Raw genomic sequence first — 27,649 nt, forward strand, 5'->3', positions numbered from 1 at the left:
CGTAGGTTCATTTGCCTTTGAAAACTGGCAGCATTCTTGGTTACCTGAACTGCAGCCATAAATACCTTTATAACTGTAATTCAATGCCATGTATAAAGAGTTGAGTTCAGAGGAACCAGTGAAGTAGAATTGAAGCATGTAAGAGGGAATATGACAAATGTTGGCAAAAGTATATAGTCTATTTTGTATGGCTTTAGTAAAAATATAATAATATTGAAAAATAATCTGCATTAGAAAATTTTAAAGTCTGATCTGATTAGAATTAATCCTTGCCTTTTTCTTCCCTCCTCCTGTCAGATTTCTGATGCATTTGACAGTGCTACCAGGCTGTTTATTGCTGCTACAGATATCAGAGCCCTGGAAGCTTCTATCTTCTACTCTTCTTTGAGCAGAAAGCCTATGCAAACAAAAAGAATTTTTTGTCATAAAAAGTTAAAAAAAAACCCAAATCATAAGAACATTCCTTTAGGTTTTATAAACATCACCCTTGTATCACTACAGCAAATTCCATTGGTAAATCATGCCCACCCTCCTAGAAGTTTTCAGTCCTTAGCTTCTAAAGTAGTGCAGTGATAACAACGAAGTGTGCTGTATTTCATACAGTTTAAAGCAGTGATTTACTTTTAGAGAGTGAAAAGGTGGGGTTTAATGCTGTACCTTTCAACTGATTCTAAGTAAGCAGCAGAAGTTATACATACAACATCCTTTACTTCACGATTTACTTTATTACTTAAAATTCTTTATATTGGGCTCATTACTAAGGGAATTAAAACACACAATCTTTAATGTTTATATCCTCCTTTTTGAGGGATATTATTTGCTTCAGCTGTTCATCTGTAAAACGTGGATAAGTGATGTTAAAGGCTTATTTGCTACAAGGGAGTTAAATGGAAAAGCTATTCTCATAATAACTGCTGCAATCTGCATGTCTTGCTGAATTTCTAAGCAAGAACATATTTTTCTAGAACAGAATATCTGCACAATACAGTCACTTCAAACATGGTAACTATATCAAGATATTTATTGTGGGATATTTGTTCCTGAGTATCTCTTCTAGTTGGCTGTGTAGAAAAGACCTCCCTCCATGTATAGCCAGAAAATCTCTGACAGAAGATTCTCAGCATACCTCTTCCAAACCTTAAGCTTCTGCTTAGGTGCAGGGACATCACTCCTTTTATGAAAATTCTTACATTTTACAAATCCTTGAGTTCTCACAGTGCTTTTACGAAAAGGAAGCTTTAAATAAATAGTAACTATTTAACCCTAACGTATTTATATTTATCTATTTTACTGAATAGTGTGGGGTTTTTTCTGTCTGGGAAACATAATAGCTGCAAAGGCATAAGTTCTTGCACTTTGCTGGCATAATTAATGTGATTGTCAGCTACGTTCTGATTGCTTGTTTTCTCTTACTGGCATGATTATCAAAGACAGAAGTGCTGGGAATTTTGGGTTCCCACATGGCTTGAAGAACCAGAAATTTAAAATCATCTTCTCGTTGACAGGTAATCTGAACATATTTGATAGGCAGTCATTAGAGAATAAAGCTGGGATTTAGCAGTCTCATTTTATGGGCTCGCTATTCAACAGCATTATGTTAACAAAAATCCTGTTGACAGAATATGAGTATGTTGAAAATGAGGGACTGTCAGCCCAAAGTGAGACATAAAGCAGTTGTGAGTTTCAAAAGTTTTTATCTGCACTCTGACAAGCTCTTTTATGCTGATCAGCTTCCCACCTATTCAAAATTCGGGTCTTCAATGTGGAGCACAAACAAAAAAGGCCTCTTATCATAATGAACTGTGGGGGTTTTGCTGTGCCTCACAAGGGAGCTGGTTAAACATTAATAAACTATTTTCATTAGTGACCTAAGCTACTGTCTGAAAAATACTCAAAGGTTTAAAGGTGTAAAATTGCATTGACATCATGGTTTCACTTCATTTTCTGTTTTCTGATGACAGCTGTTTTTCTGAAGATTTTCAAAGCCTTTTATTTTCTTTAACAGTTGATAAATCTGATTTTCTATTTAGTAAATGCTACTTTTCTCAGAAAAACACTCTTCAAAGTTTTATATCTGAGTTCAGTTTCCCTCTGGTCTGTGAACCCAGAGGAACCAGGAACCATTCAAAGTAAGCTTCTGTAGGATCACCTTCCTTCACCCACCATCCTTGTCTGATATTGGTGCAGATATGTCTACCGATAAAGGTGGCTGTCTAATGAGATTTCCTCTGCCTGACTTCTCAATAAATGAGTAAATTTTAAACAGTTTGAATGTTTACTGAGAAAGGAAGATAGAGATTCCATTGCCTGAACTTGTGACAGTGACAATCGTGGTATTTGTAGGCTCTGGTTATTTTTCTCAATTTGAGTTTAATGTTTTGATTTAGACTGATTCTGAAAGACACTTGTTCTGTTCTCTCAGTGATGCTGTGAGGCACAGACATCATTCATCCTGATTCAGGACACCTATGTGCTGTCTCTGTTGTTCATGGGGTAAAAAAGTGCCTGTTATTCAAGGCAAGTAATTTTATTTCCTCACGCTTTTTTACCTCCTTTGTTTATTTAGATTCTTATCTTGGCTATGTCAGGACCTGTATTTCGTTCTATATTTTATATTGTGCCCAGCACAATGAGGTATCAATCTTCCTTGTGTCTTTGGTATGACTATAATTCAAATAATGAAAAATAATCTCCTTTTTCTTTAAGCATCTTGTAGATAAGTGGCATTTTCATGAGCTGAGAATTCAGGGAAGCTTCATGAGTACCTTCCTTCTGTTGTAAATGAACAGTACGATTTATCTTATTTTAATGTAGGTGATTTATACATTTAGAACTGAAAAATCCTGAAAAACTTTGGAACTGTGAAGCCATCTTCACTGGTGGCTTTTCAGTGGCCTTAGCACGGACGATCACTGAATCCATTCAAAGACACACTTCTGAGTTTAATGTCACACTTCCTCTGAAGACAGCAAGCACATTATATTACTGTGTTTAACCGGAGACCATGGTATGGCTTCATGTACTGTTTCAGTATTGTGGTGATTCATGATTGATGCAGTCCAGGTGAAAATACCCTGTATGAGGACCACCTTTGTTCTCCTTTCCCCTCTTTTCTTATATATGTTGTTTACATTGAATAGACCTCTGTTCAAAAAATTACAGACTTCAAAAAAGACATTTGAGATAAATAACAGATGAAATAAAAACCGGAAAGGTAATCTGGGCAAGATATAAACCGTAATCCTGAGAAAAATGAGTTCTTGGGCTTTAGGAAGAGTTTTGTGTACCTGTTATGAGTTTTATTTAAAGGAATTTAATTCACAGAAAAGGCTTTTTTGCTGATGGTGAGCTTAATAGAACAGCAGAAGTCTCCGGAAGTTTTGTCAAGTGTTTTGGCAGGATGTAAAGGGAAGAGAAGAGAGGCAAGGTGTGCATAATACAAAGGAGGTGAGAGAAGTGCATGTTAGAATCTAAACTCCATAAAAATTATGTCTGGCAGAGGCAGGCCATTTCTTACTAACTTCACCTCTACAACAAGCATGTAAGATGTGCTCTGCTGTTGGTATACCAAAGTTTTCTTACATTTTTTTTATGCTTCTTTGGCTTTTCTCTAATTTACTTTAATGATCTAGATGCTGCTCAAGGAGATTTCCATGTACAGGGTGGTTAGGAACCCTTGAGCTGACACTAAGAGACTTGGCAACCTTTAAATTTTCCAGCTTCTTTCTATGCCTTTTCTTTCCCTTGTGGCTTATCTGGCATGCAGTGTTTCATAGTCCAAAACATGCTAAAAACACCTCCCACAGACTTCTACTTAATCAAGCTGTACATAAATAATACTTAGTACTCTGATTTTCCTTGCGGAATTTACATCTTCGTTAATTATGTTTAAAGGGTGTAATGTTTTGAGAACAAACACCTTTGTCTGTTTTCTGACTTGTGTTTAATTTCTTAGCATTTCAGGTTATGTTGGATATTTTTGTTTGTTTTTTCTCTACCATGACATTAAACACAATGGAGAAAAGATTAAAAAAAAAAAGGCAAGACCTTGCTAATTCCAGTACCCGCTCAAATCAGGATGCGCATGAGATCCAGTATAATTTATCAAGCGAAGCTCCTACCTGGGCTGTTTTCAGGACAGTCTAGATTTTTTTGTAGTTCTTTTAACATGGATGTAGAGAAGCTGAAGTAGATACTAAGTAAGAAAGTAAGAACCAAAGAAGCCACTATGAAATAGTCATAAATAGCCTTCTTTTATGATGTATTTGATATTTTCATTCTTCCCAGAGGATAAAAGATACTAGGAATGTGTGTGCATGCCAACCTTAAGGTACTTCAAGCTTGGTACTGTTCCGTATTGCAACAGGAGATCCTTCAGTGAGGATGGAATGTGTGTACATAGGTAAATATATTTAATAACACAGTGAGCTATAAAACTACCGCATACTTTCACTATCTTTTACAAACCAAACGTTGTTGTTATCAGCATCATCTGATACAGTGACATAACAATTCCAGGGAAAAAAAACCAAAAAACAAACAAAACCCACAAACCATAATATTTATTTTTTTGTTTTCAGAGCAAGTAACTGAAATCTTTGGGGAGGTAGGAGGGGTCTGCAAATGCTTAAATTTAAAATTGTATGCTACAGCACTTATAAGGAGACTTTTTCTGAACCAAGGAGCAGTGAAGAACTTTATTTATTTTTTTTTTTAATACAAACAGTTAAAAACCCTACCATAAGAGATTATTTCAAATATCTTTGTTTTGATACCATAGGGATTAGTGTTAAGGGGTTTATTGTTTGTTTTGGTGGGATTTTTATGTGTAGATTGGTTTAGGTTCAAAGATTCATTAATGGGAAAACCTAAAGACAGGAATCAAAGAAAAAGAATGAGGATACTCAGTACTAAACTTTCTAATTCCAGAGCTGAAACCAAGGAGTTTGTTTCTGATTTCAGCTCTGTAGGAGCTGTATGGTGTAACCTTGATTTGAAATTGAAAGTAAGAAGGCGTATAATTTTTGACATTTTGGAGAATATTGTATCTTATGTTTTCAAAGAATTTCTGGTTTAGAATAAATTCAGGGTTTACTATGGGATGGGTGTTGCTAAGGGTCTTTCTATTGATGGAAATATCAGACCTTCCATCTCTGAAATACATTTCCTGAGGACTGCAGTTGCACTCCTTGCTGTACTGAAGATGATGTATTTCATTTGAGAAGATAACTGACAAGGTATCAAGCTTATTTTGGCAGAAAATTTCGCATTCAACCTCAACGGTTTCAATTGCAGAAGTAGTTTGCGGATTACAATGGTGAAAAGGGAAATAAAATTAAATCTTAGTGTAAACTCCCTTTCAGCTATTATCATTGCTTCTAGTAAAATAAATTTGCACAGAGGGAGATGAACACAGGAACCATCTTAATTTTCAGTTGATTCAAAGTGTAGAAATTTTGATTTCAATACGTAGGTATTAATACAAAAAATATACATTTTCTGAATGCCCAAACTTTAGGCCAGATTAACTGGCCTAAAACCACTTCCTCATGAAATGACTGGTAGTTATGGCTGTTAGTTATGGCTTCTTTTAAGTATTTCCTTACTGTTAAAAAAATTGGTCCCTGTCATAGAAGTAAGCATCTTGACAGTATTTTTCTTGGGTTTGGCTACTGCATGTAGCCTGCTCCCTGGATAATCAGACAGACATGCTTCAGCTGCTGGTTTCCAGTTGTTGCAATAATGTGCTAACATGCTGGTCCCCTGAAACAGCCTGCTTATTAACTGTGATGCCCAAATGCCATCTGGAGTGTTATTCAGACATCTATAATTATTCTGTCTACTTCTATTTGATTGCTTTGTTCTACTATGCATGCTCTTTATTCCTTTTCTTTTTTTTTTTTCTTTTTGTATTTAGTATGGAATCATTTAATCTTTTCATATAGCAGTACTGCCAACTCCTCTAGAAATTTCCTTTACAGAAAGCTGAACATTCAAATTTCTAAAACTAGTTCTGGGAAGAAAACTGCAGAATCTCACTGTCTTCAAGTTAGAATGGAACAAAACAGCATAAAAATCACTTTGACAGTAACTAGTAATCATAGAGGACTGAATTCTTTCCTTCCTGTTTTTGTCCACTTACATAGTACATAGTGAATGTAAAAAAATTCCAACTCATATGACAATGAGTTGGACTCTCAGCGTAAGTGGAAATGACTTAAGGGTGTAGGTCAGCATGGGATGGGTCCCTGAAGCAATCAAGTGGACGTGGACCTGTAAATATTCATAGTAATTTTTTATCTGTTTCTATCATCACTGTTCATTCCGGTATGTGAAATCACTCTTTCAGTCTTTCTAAAATCACAAAGAATTCATTAAACTATTTTATTTGGGTATTAAACATGTTTTCTAGGGATTTGCTTTGGCTTTTCAATATGTAATGCTCATTGATTGCAAACAGCTAAAACAAGTGGGAAGCTGAAAATAGGAAATAATATGAAGGAGAACTTGCATGGCAATAAATGTGAAAGATGCTATGTGCCATGTAAGTTAAGCAGAAAAATTAATATATGCTTCCCCTAGGTGTTTTCAACATTATTATATCTTGTTGAAATATCTCAGTGTAGGATTTCATGACACAATTGTCCCTGCATCACTTGCTGGCTGCTGCTAAGCTGAAAGCATCCAGAGCTTTCTCCAAGCAGTTGCTAGCTCTTCCTTTTTCGGTCTAGTTTTATGTCATTAGAAAATAGCTCTTATTTTATGGCAGAAAAGAGATGAGAGTTAAAAGTTTTAATATGATCACTGCCGTGTGCCAGCCTAGGCCAAAGAAATATGTATGAGGGATGAGGGGGTTAATAAATGGGCAGGAGATTAATAAACAGTATTTAATTTCAGTTTCTTGTGTTCGGTGAATTGTATTCCCAGTGCAGCGATTTGTGGACAGTAGCCCCATCTAGGGGTAGCTCTGAAGATTTCTGCTGCCTGAAGGCTGCTGTAATGGGGGAAGGGAGACTTAGGGAAATACCCAGATTCAGTCTGAGATACAGCTTGAGAATAGAAACAAGTACAAGCAAAGCATGATGCCTTTGTTAGTAGGATGTGGTAGAAAAAGCTGCTTAAAGCAAGAGTTTGAAACATCAAGAGGAATTCTAACCTTGCGAATATTGCAGTTCTGTGGTCCCACGGCACGATCAGAAGTGGCAAGTGAGACCTGAGTTCTGCCTTGCCAGCACCCAGCACATGATCTGCAGCAGTAGGGAAAACAAGCAATTCACACTTTGGGTTATCAGCAAGGCAGGAGCAAGAAAGCAGAGCAGGGTGTTTGTAAAATGACAGCCGTTTCTCTGCAAAATGCGAGAGGGTATCTTCTGCTTTTTAAGTGTCTTCCGTAGCATTAATTTTAAACTTTGGCTGTTTCACTTTAGCTCGGCTCATGTAGGGGCCTCTGATGAAAACAACACAAGACCTGAGCTATCACTCAGGCTAGATAACCTCATCTCCTTTGATGGAAGGCTGAGGTCACAGGCAGGACTATATGGAAAAGCTTGCACTGATGCCATATAAATTCTGCCTGATGTGGAAAGAGGAGCTTTTGTGCTCGTAGTCCCTTAACTTTCCTGAGCTGCTTTACTCACATTTTTCTTATTGTTGTTGCTGTTTTTCCTTGCCTTTTTATATAAAAATGCTCTGTGTGAAAGTGCATCTTTGGAGCTGAAAATATATGCATAGTAAAGCAGTTAGAAAACAGTCTGTGGTGTTATTGAATTGACCTTGTTGCCTTCCTTTTTATTCCATCCTCTTTTTTTTCCTGAAATAAAATTATTTGAACAAGATAACCTCTTTGTATCTTTATGGAAGAATGTGACCTGCTCAGTCAGTTGCCTTTGCAGGGCTTTCTTAGCTTGGGAGAGAGAAAAGGAAAAATGACTGCATGTAAGTCTCTAGATTTAAGGTCAGCCATTCCAGCTGATGAATTTAACAGAATGTTTCCCCTTCTCCCCCCCTTCTGATCAAGTGAACCTGAGTAGAAGGAATAACCATATTCGGGCTTCAATATGACTGCATAAGTGAGCCTGTATGTGCAACTGGAATGAACAGCTGAGCATTGGCAAAGCTCCAGAGACCCTAAATCAAAAACCAGAAAGAGAGACATAGAGAGGGGGATGAATACTGTATTCAAGCACAAGATATTGGGACAAATATTTGCACAGTTGTGTCACTGTGGGATATTTATGATAAAATAATCCCATTTAGCTATCCCACCCTAATAACTTTGCACAAGTTGTAATAACGCAAATACTTGACTAAACTTTATTTTATTTATATTTTTATATATATTTTTTTTTTTCGAAAAAGATATTGTCTCAGTGCAGCAGAAAATTCTTAGGGCCTTTTGAAATAATAAGCATATTTTCCACATTAACGCACTCACAAAAATTATACTGTTGCATAGAAAAGTCCAAACAAGGCTTCTTTCACTCAGTAAGTATTAGTAATAAAACTTCTGAGCTGTGTTGCTGGTTTTATGTGTACATGTTTAGTGTGGCAGCCCGTTTATGCATTTTTTCACTGTGCTGGGGTTTACATCACTGTCGTATTAGTCTAAGCAGAATAGAGCAGATTGTTTATTTTGGTTTAGCTCCGCTTCAGGCTGTAACATCAGATGTAGCTCCTATAGTGACAAATTCCAATTGCAGTATCACAGGTTAAACAAGGGTACAGAGGAGCCCTGCAAGCAGTTTTGTCCCTCATGGGAGGGAAAGGATACTGTGCTTGCTAAAATTAGTATATACAATGCCAACACGAACAAAATAAAATAATCTCCTCCCATAACTTTCTTCTGTTTAACCAGTATCTTGTCTAGAACCCCTCATGCACACTATTCAGTTTGGGATTGCAGTCTGATTCCATCTTCTGTGTGCTTCTTTTTTATGTTTGAGTTTTACTATGAGCTCATGTTCATCCATACAGGCCTTCTGAGATTTTTGCCTGACTTTCAGCATTGGGGTGGACCACACTTGAGTTTGGAGGAGGTGATCCTTCAGCCTTCAGCCCTTAAATCTCCAAAAGCCCCTGGTTGCAGAACATCTCATAGCTTTTCTACCCCTTTGGTCAAGAAGTTACACATTCATACATTTCATTAGCAACCATATATTGCACTGCACATGGTTGGTCTCCGGATTGATTAAGTATCATCTCTATTATAGAGCATTATGGAGAGCCTTCAAAGAACATTTGAAGGCACTTTCTTCCCTGAAACAGGCACATGAGCTTCATCTTAGCTAGACTTTTCAGAAATATCCATCACAGACAGCGATAATGACTTTTTAGAATAAGAAGGCTATCCAAATAACTGTAGCAAATACCAAAAGAAAAATAAGTAAAACGGATTAAATGGCTATGGATTCATTTCTCAAACTTTTCAGGTGACTTGTTTGCCCAATTTGAAGACAAGGATTTTTATAATAGGCCTCCTTTTCTTTTATCTTTGAAATGTGCACTGCTGTTACCTGTAACACCCAACTTTTAAGGTTTTGATCTCTTTAAGACTGTTCCATTAACTTTGTTTATTGAAATGACATTTTTACTGCAATTTTCCCATTGTTCTGATTATGACCCATTATCTGAGAAACACTGCAAAGAGTTACAAGTGTCTGGTTTGCCACAAAATTTTGTTCTCCCACTGGTTTCACAGTTGACCAGTTTTACTGTTCTTAGTGTGTAGTCAGTTCTGATTAATGCAGAACTAAGCAAGATTCAAATTAAGCCCCATCCTCTGAGTACAGATAAGAATCTTGACAGGGTTGCTGAAGCTCTTACCTTTCAAGGTACAAAACAAATGCCTCCATACAATCAACAAGCATGTGCAGGATGGTGAAGGGCATGTGTGGCTTTTAAAGAACTACAGCTTTCCCCCTCCTCCAAAGCGTGCATTTAAAGCATAATAAACCCTATCATCCAACTATTAGGTGAATGAAAGGTCTTCATATAACTTCTCAAATATTGAATATTAAAAGATCAAAAGCCTCTTGGTAGTTGATTGAACATAAAATTAAGATGTGAGTAATGCTAAGAAAAAATCCTTTGGCAATGTGCAATGTGGTGTTTATCATAAATTAATCTATACCTGTTACCTCTGTTTCTAGAAATTGGGAATTTGTACAGTAAATGTAGAATGCAGACTCAAGCTAACAGGAAAAATGTCATGTAGCATCACTTTCGTAGGAGGGTCATCTCTTTTCTTGCACTAGATTCCTAGCTCCACTGGAACCCAGGGTGACCACACCAGCCTTGGTATGGAAACAGTAGCTGTAGGTTGAACTAGAGTTATCTCAAATAAGGAATCATGAGGACAGAGAGAGAAAAAACAGTGTAGTAGGGAATTAATTCTGGAGGAAAGGAGTTGCTGCAGGGAGTGCTCTGTTTTTTAAATGATGGAAGAACTAGCTGCTGAAAGTGGTGTATCTGTTAATGGATGATGAAGGAAGATATATTTTAAAAGAAAATAACTACAAAGATGTGAAATAAACTACCTAGCTGTTTTTTGTTTTTTAGCTCTCTGGGATGTCTCTGTAAAGTAGAATAGGTAGTTGTACAGGCATAGAAAGAGGAGCGAAGACAGAAGCTATATCTGGGGGCATGCAAATAAAATTCCTCATGCTTTATTTATATATATATATATGTATAATTGTGGAGTATATATATATAATTGTGTTCATGATTATGTATTTTCAGTGCCTCTCTCTGTTACAAGTAGTTGATGTTAAGAAAATCAGAATGCCTCAGCAGAGGTCAGAGATATTTTTTTAGTTGTCAGCTGACATGTCAAGGTGGTTTTTTAGCTGTTATGTTCGCAAAGTGCAGGACACAGATATTTCTACAGTTCTGTCACTTCATGTTTAACTTTAAAAGGAATATGTGAAGCAGAATTGGAAGATATATAAGCAGCTGACATGTCATATGCACTTTGAAATGTGTCCTGAATACTAACAGTGTTGCTTCTAATCCGATAAACTTCACCCCTTGTAACAAGGCTGTCTGTAGCGAGGCCAACCCTTAAATAAAAAGGTCCTTTGCACAAGTACACTGAAACCCTGTGTAGACACTGTTTATAAAACCTGAGCGGCTCCATTGTAAGCTCAGCACATGTAATGTGGTGATTCAGAGCTCCAGGAGACTGCTGGGCTCCTGATGGCAAATGACAAGGAAATGTCATTGACTTCTCACACTTCGCCAAAGCAGATTGGGATTCAAGGGCTGCTGTCTTCTATTGCTTGTGTTTAGAAGCAGAAGGCAAACCTGATGAATCACACATGGATGAACAGGTCAATGTCAGGTCAGCTAATATAAGAAAGAACGGGAAGCATAATTGGTATGTTGTACAAGTGGGAAATGTGAGAGCCAGTTTAGATAAGAATTGGCCTGAACCTTCTTTGGGGAATCTATCATGCTCACAGGGTTGGTAGTTTCTGGAAGAGTCTTGAACTGAATCCAGACACTTCGATTGCTGAGTATTTCTAATAGCTGTCATTTCAAGGGTTACATTTGTTTTGTTTTGTTTTGTTTTTCTTTTTCCTTCCCAGTCTGTGCATTGCCAAGGGATGATTACGAAGTTGCCAAAAGGAGAAATGAGGCAGTCAGCTCCAGTACCTATGCAGCCAAAGATGTAACTGTTAGAAAGCCCAGCATAGTTAGTAGCTTGAGCATCATAAAAATGGTCCCTTATTGCCCTTCCAGCTTTAATTAGGCTGATGAACTTTGTTCTCTGTGATTCTGAACACTAAATCAGGTCAGGCAGAGCATAGCACTGAGACATACTGGCCTTAGTCCCTCAGACTCCTGAATAAGTGGTATGAACAAGGGGGAAAGCTTCTATTTTGACAGAAAAGGAAATTCTGGTTAAGCTTTTATCAGTTTTATTTCAGAACTGAACTTTCTGTCTTCCTCCACTTAAAAATACAAAGATGTCCAATGAATGCTAAAGCAGAATGTTTTCCAGGTAAAATTAAGCAGGTGTACAGGTACACACAAATTTTCTGTATACAGCTGCTGCACAATAAATTTTTTTGATGGATTAAAACACCTGGTCTGCCCCTGTCAGTTTCAGATGATGTTATTTTTCACATTGAATTATGTCTTTGTATTTATTAAAAAAAAGTGTAAGTCTAAACTTTGGTCAGCTCAAGTCAATGACAATTTAGCTATTGATTATAATTAACAGAACCAGACCTAGGAGAGTAGTGCAAGTTGTAACTTTTCTGTTAGCCGTTTTGGCAACTTCCCTGTCAGTGTCCTGTGTGGGTTTTTTTTGCTGTAATATTAGATACTCCTTTGCAGACTGCAGCCAAATGCATGTCTGTAGTATCTTCAGAGAAGCAACACTAGATTCCTATCAGCTTCAGTCATTGCTTTCATGCTAATCAAAGCGTGCGGTGTCCATCTGTATAGAAATGAGTGGGGCTGAGCACAATACAGCACTCTTTCTCTTGAAGAAATAATGAATCCCTTGCATGAACTACTTTCAAAGACATGAAATGACACTGAGAGCAGGATGTATGACTTCAGAAGTTTGTACTCCTAGTAGCCCTACTTGTTAATGTAATTTGTACAGCTGCATTTTCTATGAGCCCTCCATTTCTCATCACTGAATTTCAAGGCTCTCTTCATCATTGCCAGAGAAGTTTCTGTCTTCATGAGACTAGAATTTGGCAGAGAAATCATATATATGCTAGAAAATAGATGAATTAGAATTATTTGAAAATTAAGTATCAAGCATCTATTGACATTTCATTTCTGAGTTTTGTTACATGTGAACTTGATAGTAGTGTAATTGAGTAATGTTTTACATGAGTCATTATGAGCTTAGGTTTTTTTGAAACAGAATAAAGAAGTGAGATTCCCTAATTTAAAAACATTTTCTCACATAGCATTTCTTAAGGTTTTCTATCTGAAGATAGTGTGGTGCAGAGATTTGAGGCAGGGAATCTGCATATCTGTGTTCCTTTTTTTTTTCCCCTTTATTTTATCTGACAGTATCTGTAGACTACAATCTAGTTGATGTACTTTACTCTTGATTACTAACATCCTAAAAAAAGTTTATTTCTTTACCATGCACAATCTTAATCCCAGAGGTTATTTCTACATAGCATCTAAATTAAAAGCCAAAATCCGATGAAGCTATTCCCCTATATCCTGGTTTGTTGATTTCTGGTTGTGGTTTGTTGCTAGTTCGGGGGCGGGGGACGGGACGGAGGGGACAGTTTATGAAAGAAAGTAGGTGCATTTCAGTAGGTCCTGTCTTTTTTAAAAAAACACAAACTTAAAAAAAAACTTGAGTGTAAAACTTCAAGTAAAACTTTAGAGTACATTTTAGGGGTAAAAATATATAGCTCAAAGTACTGTTTTCTTATATATTTTTTAAATGATTAGAAAAAAAGTACAATAGTTTGAATGTTTCACTTAAAAGCAAAAGATAGAGATTCATAAGTGATCTAATTTCCAATGATTATTGGTAAATACCATTTTAAATATAAGGTGGGATTGTCATTTATTTCTGGTGCTGTTCTGTAATTTGAAACAGAAAATGAAGGAGCTTCAGATAGATTTCTTTTGAGAAATGTTTGTTGTTTTGTCCTACATTTTGAATTAAGTGATGCTCGCGTGTTCATTTTATCAATATGTTTTGAGTAATGATGTATGTCTCTATTCCCTGAACAAAACAAGGTGCAGGAAGGGTTTTGTCACAGAGTCCAAATGTGTTCCTTGGGCATATTTTAGTGGTGTACAGATTCTTAGGGCTAAACCAGCTTTTAGACTCCCTGTGCATATATGTTATCTTTGCCATTGTGATGGAAGAAATCCACCATTTGTAATGAAAGATTTGTCTAATATAGTTTATGCCTTAATCAGACTGTGAATGAATATCGGCAGACAATGAAATGGAGCAGTGATGTTATCCATGATGATTGCAAGACATTGAGATATTATGTCACATGTTAAATGTGTTTGACTATGTTAAAAATGTTGTCTTGATTTTTTTCCATTCTGTTTTCTTGTTCTTTTGACACCTCCTTTGTTTCCTGGTAGCTAGACTGTAATGCAGACCCTAGGTCATATGCAGTAAGTATAGCATGTTGACAGATGTGTCAAAAGGAAATTGAAGGCAGAGGAAATCTTACCTTAGTAAATGCCTATTAATATTTTTGAATTTATTTAGAATTAGTTTTTACATATCAAGTTTCTGCCTATATCCTGTCCTCTCTTCTGAGGACAGGTTACTTCCTGTAATAGTGTGTAACAGAAGAGTATGAGTAGTCTCTGTAGGAATGATCTATGTGTTGTGGGAAAGCTGATAAATCTCATATGTGCCTATTTATTGTTGTTTTTCACTGTACAAACCAGAAAGTTATATTTGGATGAATGTCAGACTTCCTAGGTGTTGCACAGATTATTACGTGAGGTGGACAAATGGGAAAAGATTTTTCCTGAACATTTCTCTGTAAAGAACAGTAAATTACCTGAGTTCTAATGTATACTGTAATTCCTTGAAAGAACAGACACAAAGAGGACAAGCCAGCCCCTAAGCAGGCGCTACAAAATTAAAATGTATACTATGATTAAACAGGAAATAGGCACATCAAATTATTTAGGCTTCTAGAATCCTCTTCTGAGTTGAGTTTAATCTCTAAAAATTAAAAAACGTTGAATTTTGTGCAAAATTTTGGTTTGGTTTAGGTTTTTTGGCTCAATTACAAATTCAGAATTGATACTTCCCAAACCGTGTAATAATGTCTGGTTTTTTACTATTTAATTTGTGTGTTTCATTCTTTTTTTTTTTTTTCCTTATTGGAAAGTTGATTTGATTTACTCTTTTGTGTAATTAATGTAAGCTGACATGTAGGGATAAAGATGGAGAAGGCAAAAGAAATTTAAGCATAGAGCTGTGTGGATGCTGGGCATTTAAATTCCACACTTGTTCTTCTGGCAAGTGCCATAGCAAGATCAGAATAAAAGAAAAATCACAGTATGAATATCTTATGATAGTGCTTGTAAGCAATATAGAAAAATGACATAAGCAAGCCATTCTCACTGTTAGAACAATTTTCTGGTGGACATTGTAAACCATTTCCTTTAGACTATTAAGGGGAATTAACTGCTTTGTACACTTAAAAAGGCAAAATGCATTCAGTAAGATTTGCTAGCCCAAAGCCTGTTCTTCTTCCCTTTGACTGGAGGTGCTGATGTAGAAAGCGTTCTCAGGTAACTGCATCTTGACATTTATGGTAAGGTATTTGCCTTGAGGAGGAAAGGGTAAATGTTATCTGTAAATTATGATGATAGTGAGTTGGAAAAAGAGGGGTTTCTATCAAGAAATAAAACAGTAACTTGAGGGTGTTTTTGTTTCTAAGATAAAAATAACATTTTTGGTTGAGACTGAAGACTCATTTAATGGGAAGCACCCTTGAGCTATTGTTTGGATGAACATATAAATTGAATATTCATATTTGACAAGAAAGATGAGGAAAACCATAAAACAAGGTGGTAAACGATAATTCTCTAGGAGCAAATAGAAGTGATACAGCTGGTGTATCTCCTTTTCCCTCTTACATCTTTCTTTTTTCTTCCTGTCCTGGGTTCAGCAGTAGCAGTCATTTTTTTCTCCTTCTTAGTAGCTGGTGCAGCTACTTGTGTTTTGACTTTCAGCCTGGGAATAGAGCTGGTAACACTTAGTTGTTGCTAAGTCATGTTTACTCTGACCAAGGACTTTGTGACTCTCATGCTCTGCCAGGGAGGAGGGGAAGCCAGGAGGAAGCAGAGACAGGACACCTGACCCAAGCTAGCCAAAGAGGTATTCCATACCACAGCATGTCATGCCCGGGGGGGTAACTGGGAGTTACCCAGAAGGGCATGGTGTCTCTTTTGGGGGTCAGACTCCTTTCGGCAGGTGGTATCGTATTCCCTTCCCTTGTTATTTTCTTTATCATTGGTGATAGCAGTAGTGATTTGTGTTATACCTTAGTTACCTGACTGTTCTTATCTCAACTCCTGGGAGTTAACATTCTTCTGATTCTCCTCCCCATCCCTCGGGGGGGGGGGGGGGGGGGGGGGGGTGGAGGAGGAAAGAAAGAGGGAGAAAGGGAAGGGGGGAGTGAGTGAGCGAGCTGTCTGACTGGTTTTAAACCACGACACTTCCCCTTCCTCCTCTTCTCTCTCCTCTTCTCTACCTTACCTTGTTTTCCAGTCTTTTCTTCTATACATGTTAAGAAAGACATTCTAAAGGGATAACTGAAGTTTACACAGTGAAAGATGCTGCGTCCAACAGTCATAGTCCCTCGTGGAGTCCCAGGGAATGAAGAGGATAATGTGACAGCATCCATTAAGATGATACCCAATATTTTTTTCCACTTTTATCTTTTCAGGGATTTCAGCATCCACAAGAAATCAAAAAGAGGTTATGATTCTGTCTTGTCTTTTGTGTTGGGAAACTTTTCTTCTGTGCAGTGTGTTTACATACAGCGTAATTTTCACAGGCAGCCTTAAAAGTTTTGGTTTGTGAATGGAGGAGTAAATCTAAAATCAAGAAAGAGAATAATTCAGTAAGCATTGGTGTTAAGAGAAGTGTCCCAGAATAAAGCTCTTCTACTGTAAATTTGTACTATTAAACTCTCTTCGTTTTTAAAGTAGGGTGGCCAAATTACTGTTGCCCGTTGGAGACAGCACATGGTAAACCCTGGACTGTGACCAGGAGCTGTTTGGGACTAGAAATTTGGCAAGCTTAAAACAATGCTGGGGCCCATTTTAGCAATTTAAGAGCATAGACAATTGCGTCCCAGTAGCATAAAAACATTTCCTGACAAATTTAATTTTACTAGCATAGATGTAGGGAGTAAGACTAAAGTTTAAATCCTTGAAAGAAATCAATGGGATCCTCAACAACCACTCAGGGAAATAAGAGAACAATAGGGTGCAAAGGCATTTTGGCTTTATTCAGTTTTAATTACTGAAGGATTGCATGATAGTGCTTGTGCAGGTGCAATTAGCCCTTCCTCCTCCTGTTGTGATATCACGTCATTCTCCTGACTTCATTGGTTACCTCACTGATGGTTTTGGGTTTTTGGGGTTGTATGGTTTTGGTTTCCTTTTCTGAAAATCAAACTAGCCTGACTTCTTACTGCGTATCTCTAGTCTGTACAAGTTGAGTAGCTCCAAACAGTAAGTTAGGAGCCTGTGAAAGGGAGGCTCCGGGCAAAATGGTGTGTGGCTTGTGTGGACTACCCATAATAGCAGTTTTGCCTGTGGTGCTGAAGGCTGAGTGCTGCCGCAGGGGAGAGGAAAGTCTGCTGCGAGCCAACTGAAATCCGCGGGAGGGTGAAAGAAGTATTTGCCACCTTTTGGTGACAAAGGCTTCAGTAGGTGACTGCATGCTAAAGAGCCAGTATTGATGGATCAGTTCACAGTAAGCTGGTGCTCATCAAGCTATAAAGGTTCTGAGTTAACATTTAAGGAGGCTGCTCTGCTGTGTTCTTACTGATAATTGCAGTCTTACTGCTGCTGTACTACTGAGTGCAGTTACATACATGTGAAAAAAATCATGAGCCCTATGCCAGGGCAATCCTTGAGCTCCCAGGGGATTGCGGGGAGGAATAGAGTGGATCAATATCCAAGGGCCAGTGAGCACTGAAGAGCCACATCCGTGCAAAGTCCTCCATGCCGTGTGGAAAAACAAAGACTTTCCACATTTAGGTTGGTCCCATTGGTTGTTCTTGTGTTTCCACTGTCAACTGGCACTGGGGCTTGGGTTAGGACAGTTCAATGAGCTGCTTCCTCTGTCATCTTTTCTTTCCATTACTGAGGTCTTTTCCTTTTCCCTCCAGTGGAGCATTAAGTTGGTTTTAAAAACACAGATGAAGGAAAAGGAGCAGGTTCTACTGATCTCCTTTCAAAGCATGACTGATTTATCAGTTATTTGCTGTGCAGAGTGCTGTAGACAGCTAATCTGATAGATTACAGGAAAAATTTCTTCTCCAGGTTAATTACTGTCCTTTCCTAGATACATAAGATTCAGCTGTTAGTGCCAACAGTAGTTATTTTGTCTGAAGACAGAGCTCATACAAGGCATGTCTGAGCAAGCAGGCATAGCACATATTTAATGCTGGGTGCTCATATGAACGTACCAGTGCACATAACATTGAATTCCTTTGCCTGTGTTGTCGGGAGGCAGATGCTGTTGCCTGGCACAGTGATCACAGATTTTACAGGCAATAATGTGTGTCACTTCCACAGCACGAAAAAAACCCTTAACAATAGAGTTAACAGGAGCACTGCTGAAAAGAGCACTTGCCATGATGAGCGCTAATTTAAAGTGTGACTCTTCTTCCTTCTTATATTCTGGTTTATTGCTGTCAGGCTGTTCCTGGGTTCTGGCCGCATGGTGCTGCTTTCCAATAGAAATAAGAAACATGAAAGCACATTTTAGAGGAAAACATGTAACATAATACAGGAGAAAGTAGGTCAGTTTTCACTTGCCAATGCCCCTTTAAGTTAACAGCTGTGGGTCAGAATACATTTTTTATACAGAAGCACAGCCAGAAAATGTAAGCTTGCACAGTGATGTCTCGTGCTGTTCATAACCTTCACCTTATGACCTTTGATGTGCTGTGTGGCAAGTGATCAAAGACACAAAACCAGATTTTTTTTGGTTGTTTTAGTGGATTTAATGTGTCAGTTTTCTGAGAATACTGTATTTATATACACAGGTTTTTTTTTAATTGGCACAGTCTGTGAAGAATTATTTTCATCTCTTAGGGAAGGGAAGGCAGGGATGTACTTTTAGTGTGTTCCTAAAAGTCCTTGAAATATGGGTTCTTGATTGCAAAGTTGTAACTGAGATTTCTTGGTATTTTATCATTGTTTCTTTTTTATTGTATGATACCCATTTCACATACCTACCCTTGTCTAAATAATTAGAGGTCTGCATTCTTATTTACAGGTTGTCTGCAATTGCTAGGTCACTGTTTCTAATACCCTTAATGGTGTATTGCTCATTAAAAGGCAGAATTTGTTGCTATGCTTTCCTTCAAACTGCCTCAATTCTAAAAGAGAAATCCCTGTGATTTTTTTCTGTGCTTTCTATATATTTTGTATAATTAGTAGCATCTTTCTAATGGAATTTAATAATCTACTCTAACTGGAAGTACTTGGAGGTATTTTAATGGTAAGAAAACCATGAACTTAAAGCATCATAAATGAGCAATCCTTTCAGTAGTTTTGCATAAGACTGTGGACAGTACGCATTAGACAGGAAAACCACGTGTGCCACCAGCTTTGTACGAATTAGAACGCTTCCTATAACAGCTCTATGAGGAAGACATGGTAGGTGAATAATTTGGATAATTAGGCATTGTAACTTTGTTTTGGTGCATGGGTAGAGCCAAAACTGCTTGAATGCTGCTTAAGGAATGGCATAGAAATTCGTTTATAAATGAAATTATTTTGTGGTACTTAGAGAGCCTTTTGAAGTACAGGAAGATTAACAACATGGAAAAATGTATTAGAAATGCAGAAGTGTGCTATGATAAATATAGCACTCATAGGTGGGGTTAAAGGCTGTGATATAGCTGTGTGCATTCAGATTTATTTACTGCACAGAAATGAATCCCAAGTGGCTGTTTTTTTGCTTTGCTGACTGTAATCCCAACAAGGCAGCCTTACAGACATCTGCTAAGGGTTTTTTTATTATTATTTGGTTAAGATTTTGAGATTGAGGTGAGAAAAATCCAACTGTCACCTAGAAATGACCCCAAGGGGGTTTCACAGATTTGTCCAACATGTTTTTCACAGATTTCTACAGGCTTAGAGGTATTCTTTGATCTGAAGTGCTTCAGACTGTGACAACTCACATTTGCTAAAAAATAATGGATTGATGTATGTGGTGTGCTGTTTAACCTTTACTCAGTGAAGCTTTTTTTCAAAATAAGAAGGATAAAGACCAAGCAAGGGACAAGTTGCCCACATTTTTCTTCAGCAGGCATTGAAAGATACATCAGTTAATCCACTGTTATGTCTGCAAATAATTCCTTATGCTAAGTAGCCCCTCACATTCATAGCCACTGGGCTCACTCACAGTATGTTAATAACTGTCAGGAGATTTATTTCACAGTGAGCTTCTTATCTAAAAAAGATGTAGTCTTTGTATGTCTATTTAGTTAGTATACTGTTGTAGTCTATCTGAGAATTGTCTGCAGTGTGATGCTTTTCAGGAAAGAGTGTGTAGACCAGGTAGTACTTCCAGCTATGGCGCTGTTGTGCCACACAGGTATCTGACAGCAATAATATCAAGGAGAAACATTTTAGATTCTCCTTTCTTTCTCTAAGTAAATGCATGCTGATAACATTCTGACAAAATCAGAGCACAGGAGCAAGTGACTTATTATGGGAATTCTCTGTGATGCGTTGTAATGTTGGATTTTCAATTTTTAAAAGTGGTTACGTTTGTAATTGGTGAATAAAAAGGACCAATTTATCCCTTGCTGTGAGAAACATTTTTTCTTATATATTATTCTCATGAAGCCTCTAATTCAGCCAAATGTATTATGTAAATGGAACCTATGAAATACCTTCTAAAATATATACCAGATTTGCATTACTAGACTGTTATGTTAGATTGAGCAAGGGCCCTTTTTACATTATATGGCAAATTTTTTGACTTTCATAATACTCCTTTCTAAAATAAATTGTGTTTGGTGCAAGGCTTCTATTAATAACTCTTGGGGTTATCCTAAATGGGTACTTACTAGTTTCATCCCGCCATTATGAATATAATCTTTACATCTCTGTCTTTACTGATCTTAGGGACCGAACTTCTGTATCACTTTTAAGATAGAAGTGCTTTCTTTTGATACAAAATCTGAAAATGTTGGAATACAGTGACTGTTCCAGTGCCAAATGTGTTTGAATAAATCTGCATTGCATACAGATTGAGTTTCTCAAAGCCTTACACCGCAGATACTGTGGGTTGCAAAATTAGCAGACAGTATAATAGCTGTGAAAGCTTAAGCTCATGTTTTGTGACAGTCAGAACCCAGACTTATAGCTAGTTCATGCGCGTTGCTTGCAAGTTTGGTACTGGTAAAAGATAGGAACAACGTTAATCTTAAAATGTTCTAACAATACAGTTTAAGCGTATAGGTATATAGCTGTGCTTTTTCTGGACTATAGAGAATCATAGAATGGTTAGTGTTGAAAAGAGATCTAAGATCATCTAGTTCCAACCCCCCTGTCATGGGCAGGGACGCCTCACCCCACACCATATCACCCAAGGCTCTATCCAGCCTGGCCTTAAACACTGCCAGAGATGGAGCATTTATTTAAAAACAGTTGTAATATATTAAGAAGCAAAAATATTTGTCAAAAAATAATTTACATTAGTAACTGGCAGTACTAGTTCATTGGCATAATGAAATGCTGTCAGTCTTGGTTTCCTACAACTTCAGGTGGAAGTGTTGATAATGCCATTTTTATTTCTGGCCTGGTTTTTTTTTTAAGACATTCAACTTCTGATGGCTTTCTATTGTGGATCTGTTCTTATGCATAAGATATGTTTTGTCTTTGAAATTAAAGTGTTGTGAATTTAGATCCCTTGAGCTTCCCATGAAACTAAAAAAGATACTCAGATACTGATGTAATAAAAATGGGCAGTTAACCCTAAAAATGATGTATCCATTAAAGTTATAGGAAATTTTAATTATATCTGCATTTCAGAAAGAAATATTTGGGATGTTTTGCTTAAGGTTTCATTTATCTGGTGAACACTGGGGACTTTTGTCCCAAAGGACAAGATGACTGCTCCTCCTGTTCTCTATAATGATTTTGGGACCATCCAGATCTAAAATGATATAGATCAGCTTCTCATTTTGCCTAACAGCTGTCTTTTAAAAATTATTATTTGTTACATTCAGAACAGCAAGGGGGTAACTAATAAGGATTAGTAATGGGGAGGTTTTATTTAATTCAGTTTCTAATCTGCTTTATTCAACAAAATCCTTAAAACACAGAAATTGTATTTTTGGAGATACCAACACACTGCCATGAATTCTATAGTATGTGCAGCTCTAAAGCATATTTTCATGGAAGATTAAATGCTTATATACAGTATCTGAAATTATTATTGATTACATTTTGCAGTTGTATTCTTACATTGAGGGCTTGATGATTTACTATTTCAGTGGGTTTTCATAGCATCGTCTAGCAGAATTTATAGAAGCTAAAGGAGTATTGTTAACTCTAATGATTTTGTCACAAGTACTACTGTATTTGATGTTGTATTTTAATACCTGTATCCTGGAGTACCATGAATATGTGAAAATTTGTCCTTTTACTTTTAAAAATAATTCCTTTTCTTCATAGTTACTAAAAATGTTAACCTATAACCCATTTGTTTGTTTGCCCACAGACAAATAAAAGTAGTTCATCATTTTTCTCAGCTTATACATATCTCAAGTTTTCCAGTTTTGATACTCAAGGTTGATAATACTCTTCAAGAAGGAGAGATAAGCAAGCAATATAGGATAACAGAGTACAGTGCTTTATCAAGGTGTTCATAGTCATTGTTTCAGAATTAACAGTTAAGGTACGTCCATCAGGAGTTAGCAGAAGTTAACCTGCAAAATTAGAGCAAACCGATCAGGTGTTCCTGCAGTGAAGACTGCAGTGAAGGCACATTTCACCTGTATGTAATATTTCCTAACTTACTCATTTTTTCTTTCATCTCCAGTGTGCTGGTCCTGAGCAGAATATTGGAAGGTGCTGCCTCTCCTGGCTGTGGCCAGTTTGCAGATTTGATCCCATCCTTATTAATCATTTTCACTGGATTTTTTTTGTTCTTGTTTTTTTTTTTTTGTTTGTTTTTTGTTTTTTACAGGAGTCCTGTGCTTGTGTTCCAGTGTGTGCATCGCCATGTCATTTGCCTAGACTGTTTCCACTTGTACTGTGTGACTATGCTGAATGACCGCCAGTTCATCCATGACCCAGAGCTTGGCTATTCTCTCCCTTGTGTAGGTATGTTTAAACTGATTTTTTTTTTTTTGGTTTTTAATTTATGTGATTTTGATTTCATGTCAAGATTTTTTTTTTTTAATCACCTATTAGTTTTGAATATATGTGTGGAATCATACTGTTTTCATATGACTTGTTTAATTTAATGGAGAAAATATTTGAATATCGGAGCCTTTCTTGCTAGACATGTGAACTGAGGAATTAACTGGATTCGAAAGGGCATTTCTTTTAAAAGCAAATGCATACTTTCCTGCTCCGGCAGGGGGATTGGACTAGATGATCTTTTGAGGTCCCTTCCAATCTCTAGTATACTGTGATACTGTGTGATATTTTCTTTACATTAGAATTTTATAATCACAAAATGTTAGCAGATGATAGCATTACACTCTAGTTAAAAAATATCACCTTGACTTCCACATTTCCACTTTCAAATTAAGTAAAGTGTTAACTTTCTTGGCCTGTCTTCAAGTACTAATAAAAAGAGGACTGCAATGGGAATTTCAAATAGCCTTCCTGTTGATGAAGTTATTGCTACTAATTGTCAGCTTGAATGTCATTGAATGAAATGACATCTGCCATCTCTACTTGAGAAGATGGTGGATTATCTGTTCTACCTGAGCAGGAGACGGTTTAACTTAACAAAATAAAGGCTTACACTGAACCTGAAGACATGTTTTGAGAATTGATTCCATTGCAAATTCTCAAAAATTTTGCTGTGAACAAAAAAATTAGAATTTATTTTTCGTGTTGCTATGTTTGAACATGTGCTCACAAGTACTGTATAATTTTCCAGCATATTAGAAGCTGAACGGAAGATAGATTTGCCTGATTACATGAATGGCTGGCAAATAGATTTCAAATTACTAGATAGGGGAAAAAAAAGACAAAATTTCTTAGGAGAGTGGCATTTACTTACTGTGAGAACATGTTAGAACAGTAAGAACGTGAAAGAACAGTAGTAAAAACCATTAAACTCACTTGGTTTTAATTGCTTCAGGAGCAGGATAGCAATGGTCATCACCTTCCACTCAAATTGCTGTTTATGTGCTGTCTCACCAGGTCTCATTTTACTTACACCCCAACAGTTTGCTCTGCTACTGCATTTACACACTGATCTCATACTGCATGAAACACTTTATAACATTGTGTAAGAAATTTTGTCATTAAGAACTTGACAGGAACTTTATACCCAGTTCTCTTTCCTTGACCTTGACATTACTATAGTACTGTGTGGCAGTCTGTACGCTGAGCCTCCTTCCTTGCTTCTCCAAAATTTAACCCATTTTCTGCTCCCACACAAATTAATCAGCTACTTGAGATGGATCCATCCTTTTTTCCCTCTTTTTTTATCAGTTCTCTTCCTCTTTTCCTTTTAGCTCCCTAAGTTGATCAGTTGTTCCAGTGGTGCAGCAAGCAACTCATCTTCCTCCTCTCTTGTGAGCCTTCTTGCTGCCATGGCTAGCATCACAGAGTTTCCTCCAGTTTAGGTGTTATGTTGAACTAATGACCCTTACACAACTTCTGTCTGTAAACCCATTGCTAGTCATGCTCCACAAAACTTGTATTAGGATTTTTGCAGCTCTAATTAACTCTACTTCTGTTCAGAAGTTTTGTCTGTCTTTTTTTTTTTTCTCAAAGAGGAGACTAAGAAGTTTGCAAAAGTTTTTAACCCTGCCTGGCAGTAGCAGGCTAGTTTTTTTCTCTCCTCTATGTGTTGAACTCTATGGGAATTGAGCAGTAGAAACAGAGTAGGTATGGCATGAGGGGAAGATGCAAGAAGACAGAGTGAAATGCTCAGAGATGCGATTTCAGTCTTTGCATGGTGAGGAAGACATTGGCTTGGCCTGAGAAAGGAATATTGTAAAAGATGTGCAAAGATAAATGGTACTTCTGCTGTTCACGTGAGATAGTGTTCAGCTGTGGTAATGGAAAAGCAGCTGTTGCTGTGAATCTAGCCTTAGCTGGGTTATACTTTAAGTGTTAAAATAGCTAAATATGGAAGTTTTAAAAGTTTCAGGACTCCCCAAATAGGAAAGTTGTTTTTAGAATACTATACATTAAGATGGTACTAATAGCAGTAGTAATAATAATACTATAACTGATACATTTTCTCTCTGAGCTCCTATTAATAAGAATGTTTCTTGGAAAAATTTCTGCAGAGGTGCTGTCCTGTGCCAGTGGAGGTCATAGTTTAGGTTTGCCACAGTGTAGTGCCCTGCTGTGCAGTACAGAGTTTCTAGAGGTAAAGCTGAATTGTAATGCTGAAGGGAAAGAAATATAGTTGTGTCAGTATAGCACATATTATGGGCTCTTTGACACTTCTGGTAGGCTGATGAGGACTGACAAGGCAAATACTGCTTTGAGATCTGTGCTAGTGTCTCTGCACAGTGGTGTGTGGTGCTGTCTAGGCATACCTGCTTGCTCAGAGCCAATCTGATTATCTCTAAGAAGTATTGACATTATACTGCGATGGCATGCTTTGTGTTGGAGAGGTTCTCAGTCACAGTGTATGAGTATTCAGCACTTTTAAATAATATTCCATCTAAACCTAAAATTGATTTCTACCTCCATCAGTCTGCTGTGTTATCAGTTCTGTACCAAAAAAGGCATTTGTAAGCATTATCTTTCAGAGTGCTTTGCAGGATGAAGAATTTAAGCAGTGCTATTACAACTTCAGTGATTCATTTCTGCAGCTATGTTCTGGTATGCAAGAAAATACCAGGTTACATTGGAGTTAGGAACTGATGACTATTCTTTGTTCTTTGAGAAAGTCATGAGGCTGAGGTTGCATCAGACCTGTGAAGAAGAGTAATGCATGAGTTGCCAACCCTTTCTTTCTTACTGTTCAGCTACAGAGGATTTTAGCCTGCTTCATAGCTATGGATCTGGTGGCTTTCCTCAGCAATGAGTTCAATTGAGAAACATTCAAAACAGTATCCTGTTATTTTCTTTTTCACTTATCTTGGCATTCTTACTTTATAGTATAAGATAGCATTTTTGCAGTCTACAGTTAGCAATCTTAATTTTTGCAACTGCACTTTCCAGTTTGTATTTGCATGTGAGGATGGTAAAGCACTGTTGACACAACTTTCTCTAATTACCTCAGTTAAAGCCTAAAATGAATTCACTTGACAGGAATGAATATCATGGGACATGCTAAGAAAAGACTTCTCTTTCTTACCGTGTCAGTGTTGGTTTAATACATGTTATATCTGACAGAGCATGACTCAGAGCAAAAAATATTAGACCTGAGCTTTATTGAAAGGTTAGAGGTTGATTTGAGCCTGCTTCTAAAAGGAATACAAGACAAAGTTGTATTTACTGTAATGAGGTTTATGTCATGGTAGGTGATCAGGTTACACAGACAGATCAAAACAGTCTGTATTAATACATGTATTTTTAAACATCACGGACTAATACTGAAATAGCATATATGGTGTCTTGAATACAAAATACTAATACTCTGACTTTGGACTTTGTAAAAATTATTTTATTTTCCATTTCAGTAAGAACAGATTTCCTTAAAAACTACCCCATTTCTTCAAGGCATGTGTGCACACATTGCCCTAGAACTGTACAGGAGGGTTTGGTTTTGTAATTAAGCCTATTTAAATTGTTTGCACTTCCAATTAGTTCCATTCATTCTAGTGTTTTTCAAAAATAGAGATAACATAATGAACATAGCCTGAAGTTTCTGTTAACATTTGACTCACTGTTCCTGATTTTTATCAAGGGAATGTACCAACATAGCAAGTTTTTAATATCTTTTATTGGATCAATCTAGAGGTGAAAGCACCACACACAACAGAATAAAAATAAACAGCAGCTGCTACAGCAAAGGGTCACAGTGACAGACAAGATCAGCATTATCATCACATGTGTATGATAACTTGAGCTTGAAAGCATCTAGGGATTTCAGATAAACAGTGCTTCTCAAGTAGGTTCAATTTCTTGCTTCCTGGTACAGATATAGCAGAAGATGCATTTTGTTACTGCGTTCAGGTATTTTGTATGGTTATATCCTTGCTTTTCTTTGATTTCTGTTATGTGGCCTAATTAAGCAGGAGATAATACATGCTCAGAAGAAGGCTATCATCTCAGCTGATGAGCTGTGATACATCACCTTCATAATTCCATAGGTTTGCTTTGTTCCAACACAAAATGTGTCATTGCTGTAATTTTTAGAAGAACAACATTAATTTCTTAGTGCTTAGCTGCTAATGCTGCCAGGCAGCACTACTCCAGCTGAGAACAGCCAGCGTTGAGGACTGCAGTTCTGAGCATGATAACTAGTGCATTGATAGGATTAGCTATTGAGAGTAGTGTAGCAGAAGCCCCAAGATTCAAACCCACTGTATCAGCTCAGAGCAAGGACTTACAGATAGGAGCTGGCTGGATTTTATTGGTCATAAAAATAAAAAAGCAAACGCTACAGATTATACTCTCTCTGCCCTTGCTAAATGGCAGCAAAAATCTATCCCATCTCTCTGTATGGTGTCTTGTACTAATGAGGCTTCATGCATAGAAATTTCCATGAGTGGTGACCTCCAAGTATCTTTGAAATAATTAATAAGGTGCTTAAAGGGATAGATTT

The 27,649-nt window shown here is 37.1% G+C and overlaps 1 protein-coding gene across 3 annotated transcripts in view; it reads left to right on the plus strand.

The window, feature by feature from the left end:
* Window positions 1-27,649, plus strand: part of PRKN (parkin RBR E3 ubiquitin protein ligase) — a 740,903-nt gene that overhangs the window by 438,838 nt on the left and 274,416 nt on the right. For all 3 annotated transcript variants that reach the window (XM_061471412.1, XM_061471414.1, XM_061471413.1), the window contains exon 7: window positions 22,922-23,058. In XM_061471412.1, coding sequence (XP_061327396.1) covers window positions 22,922-23,058 — 137 coding nt within the window. The remainder of the gene's footprint in view (window positions 1-22,921; window positions 23,059-27,649) is intronic.

This window comes from Pezoporus flaviventris, unplaced genomic scaffold (genome assembly GCF_033815535.1).
Source record: "Pezoporus flaviventris isolate CSIRO_AGI_PZ_B2104156 unplaced genomic scaffold, CSIRO_AGI_Pfla_v1 ptg000066l, whole genome shotgun sequence".
In the NCBI taxonomy this organism is placed as follows: domain Eukaryota; kingdom Metazoa; phylum Chordata; class Aves; order Psittaciformes; family Psittacidae; genus Pezoporus; species Pezoporus flaviventris.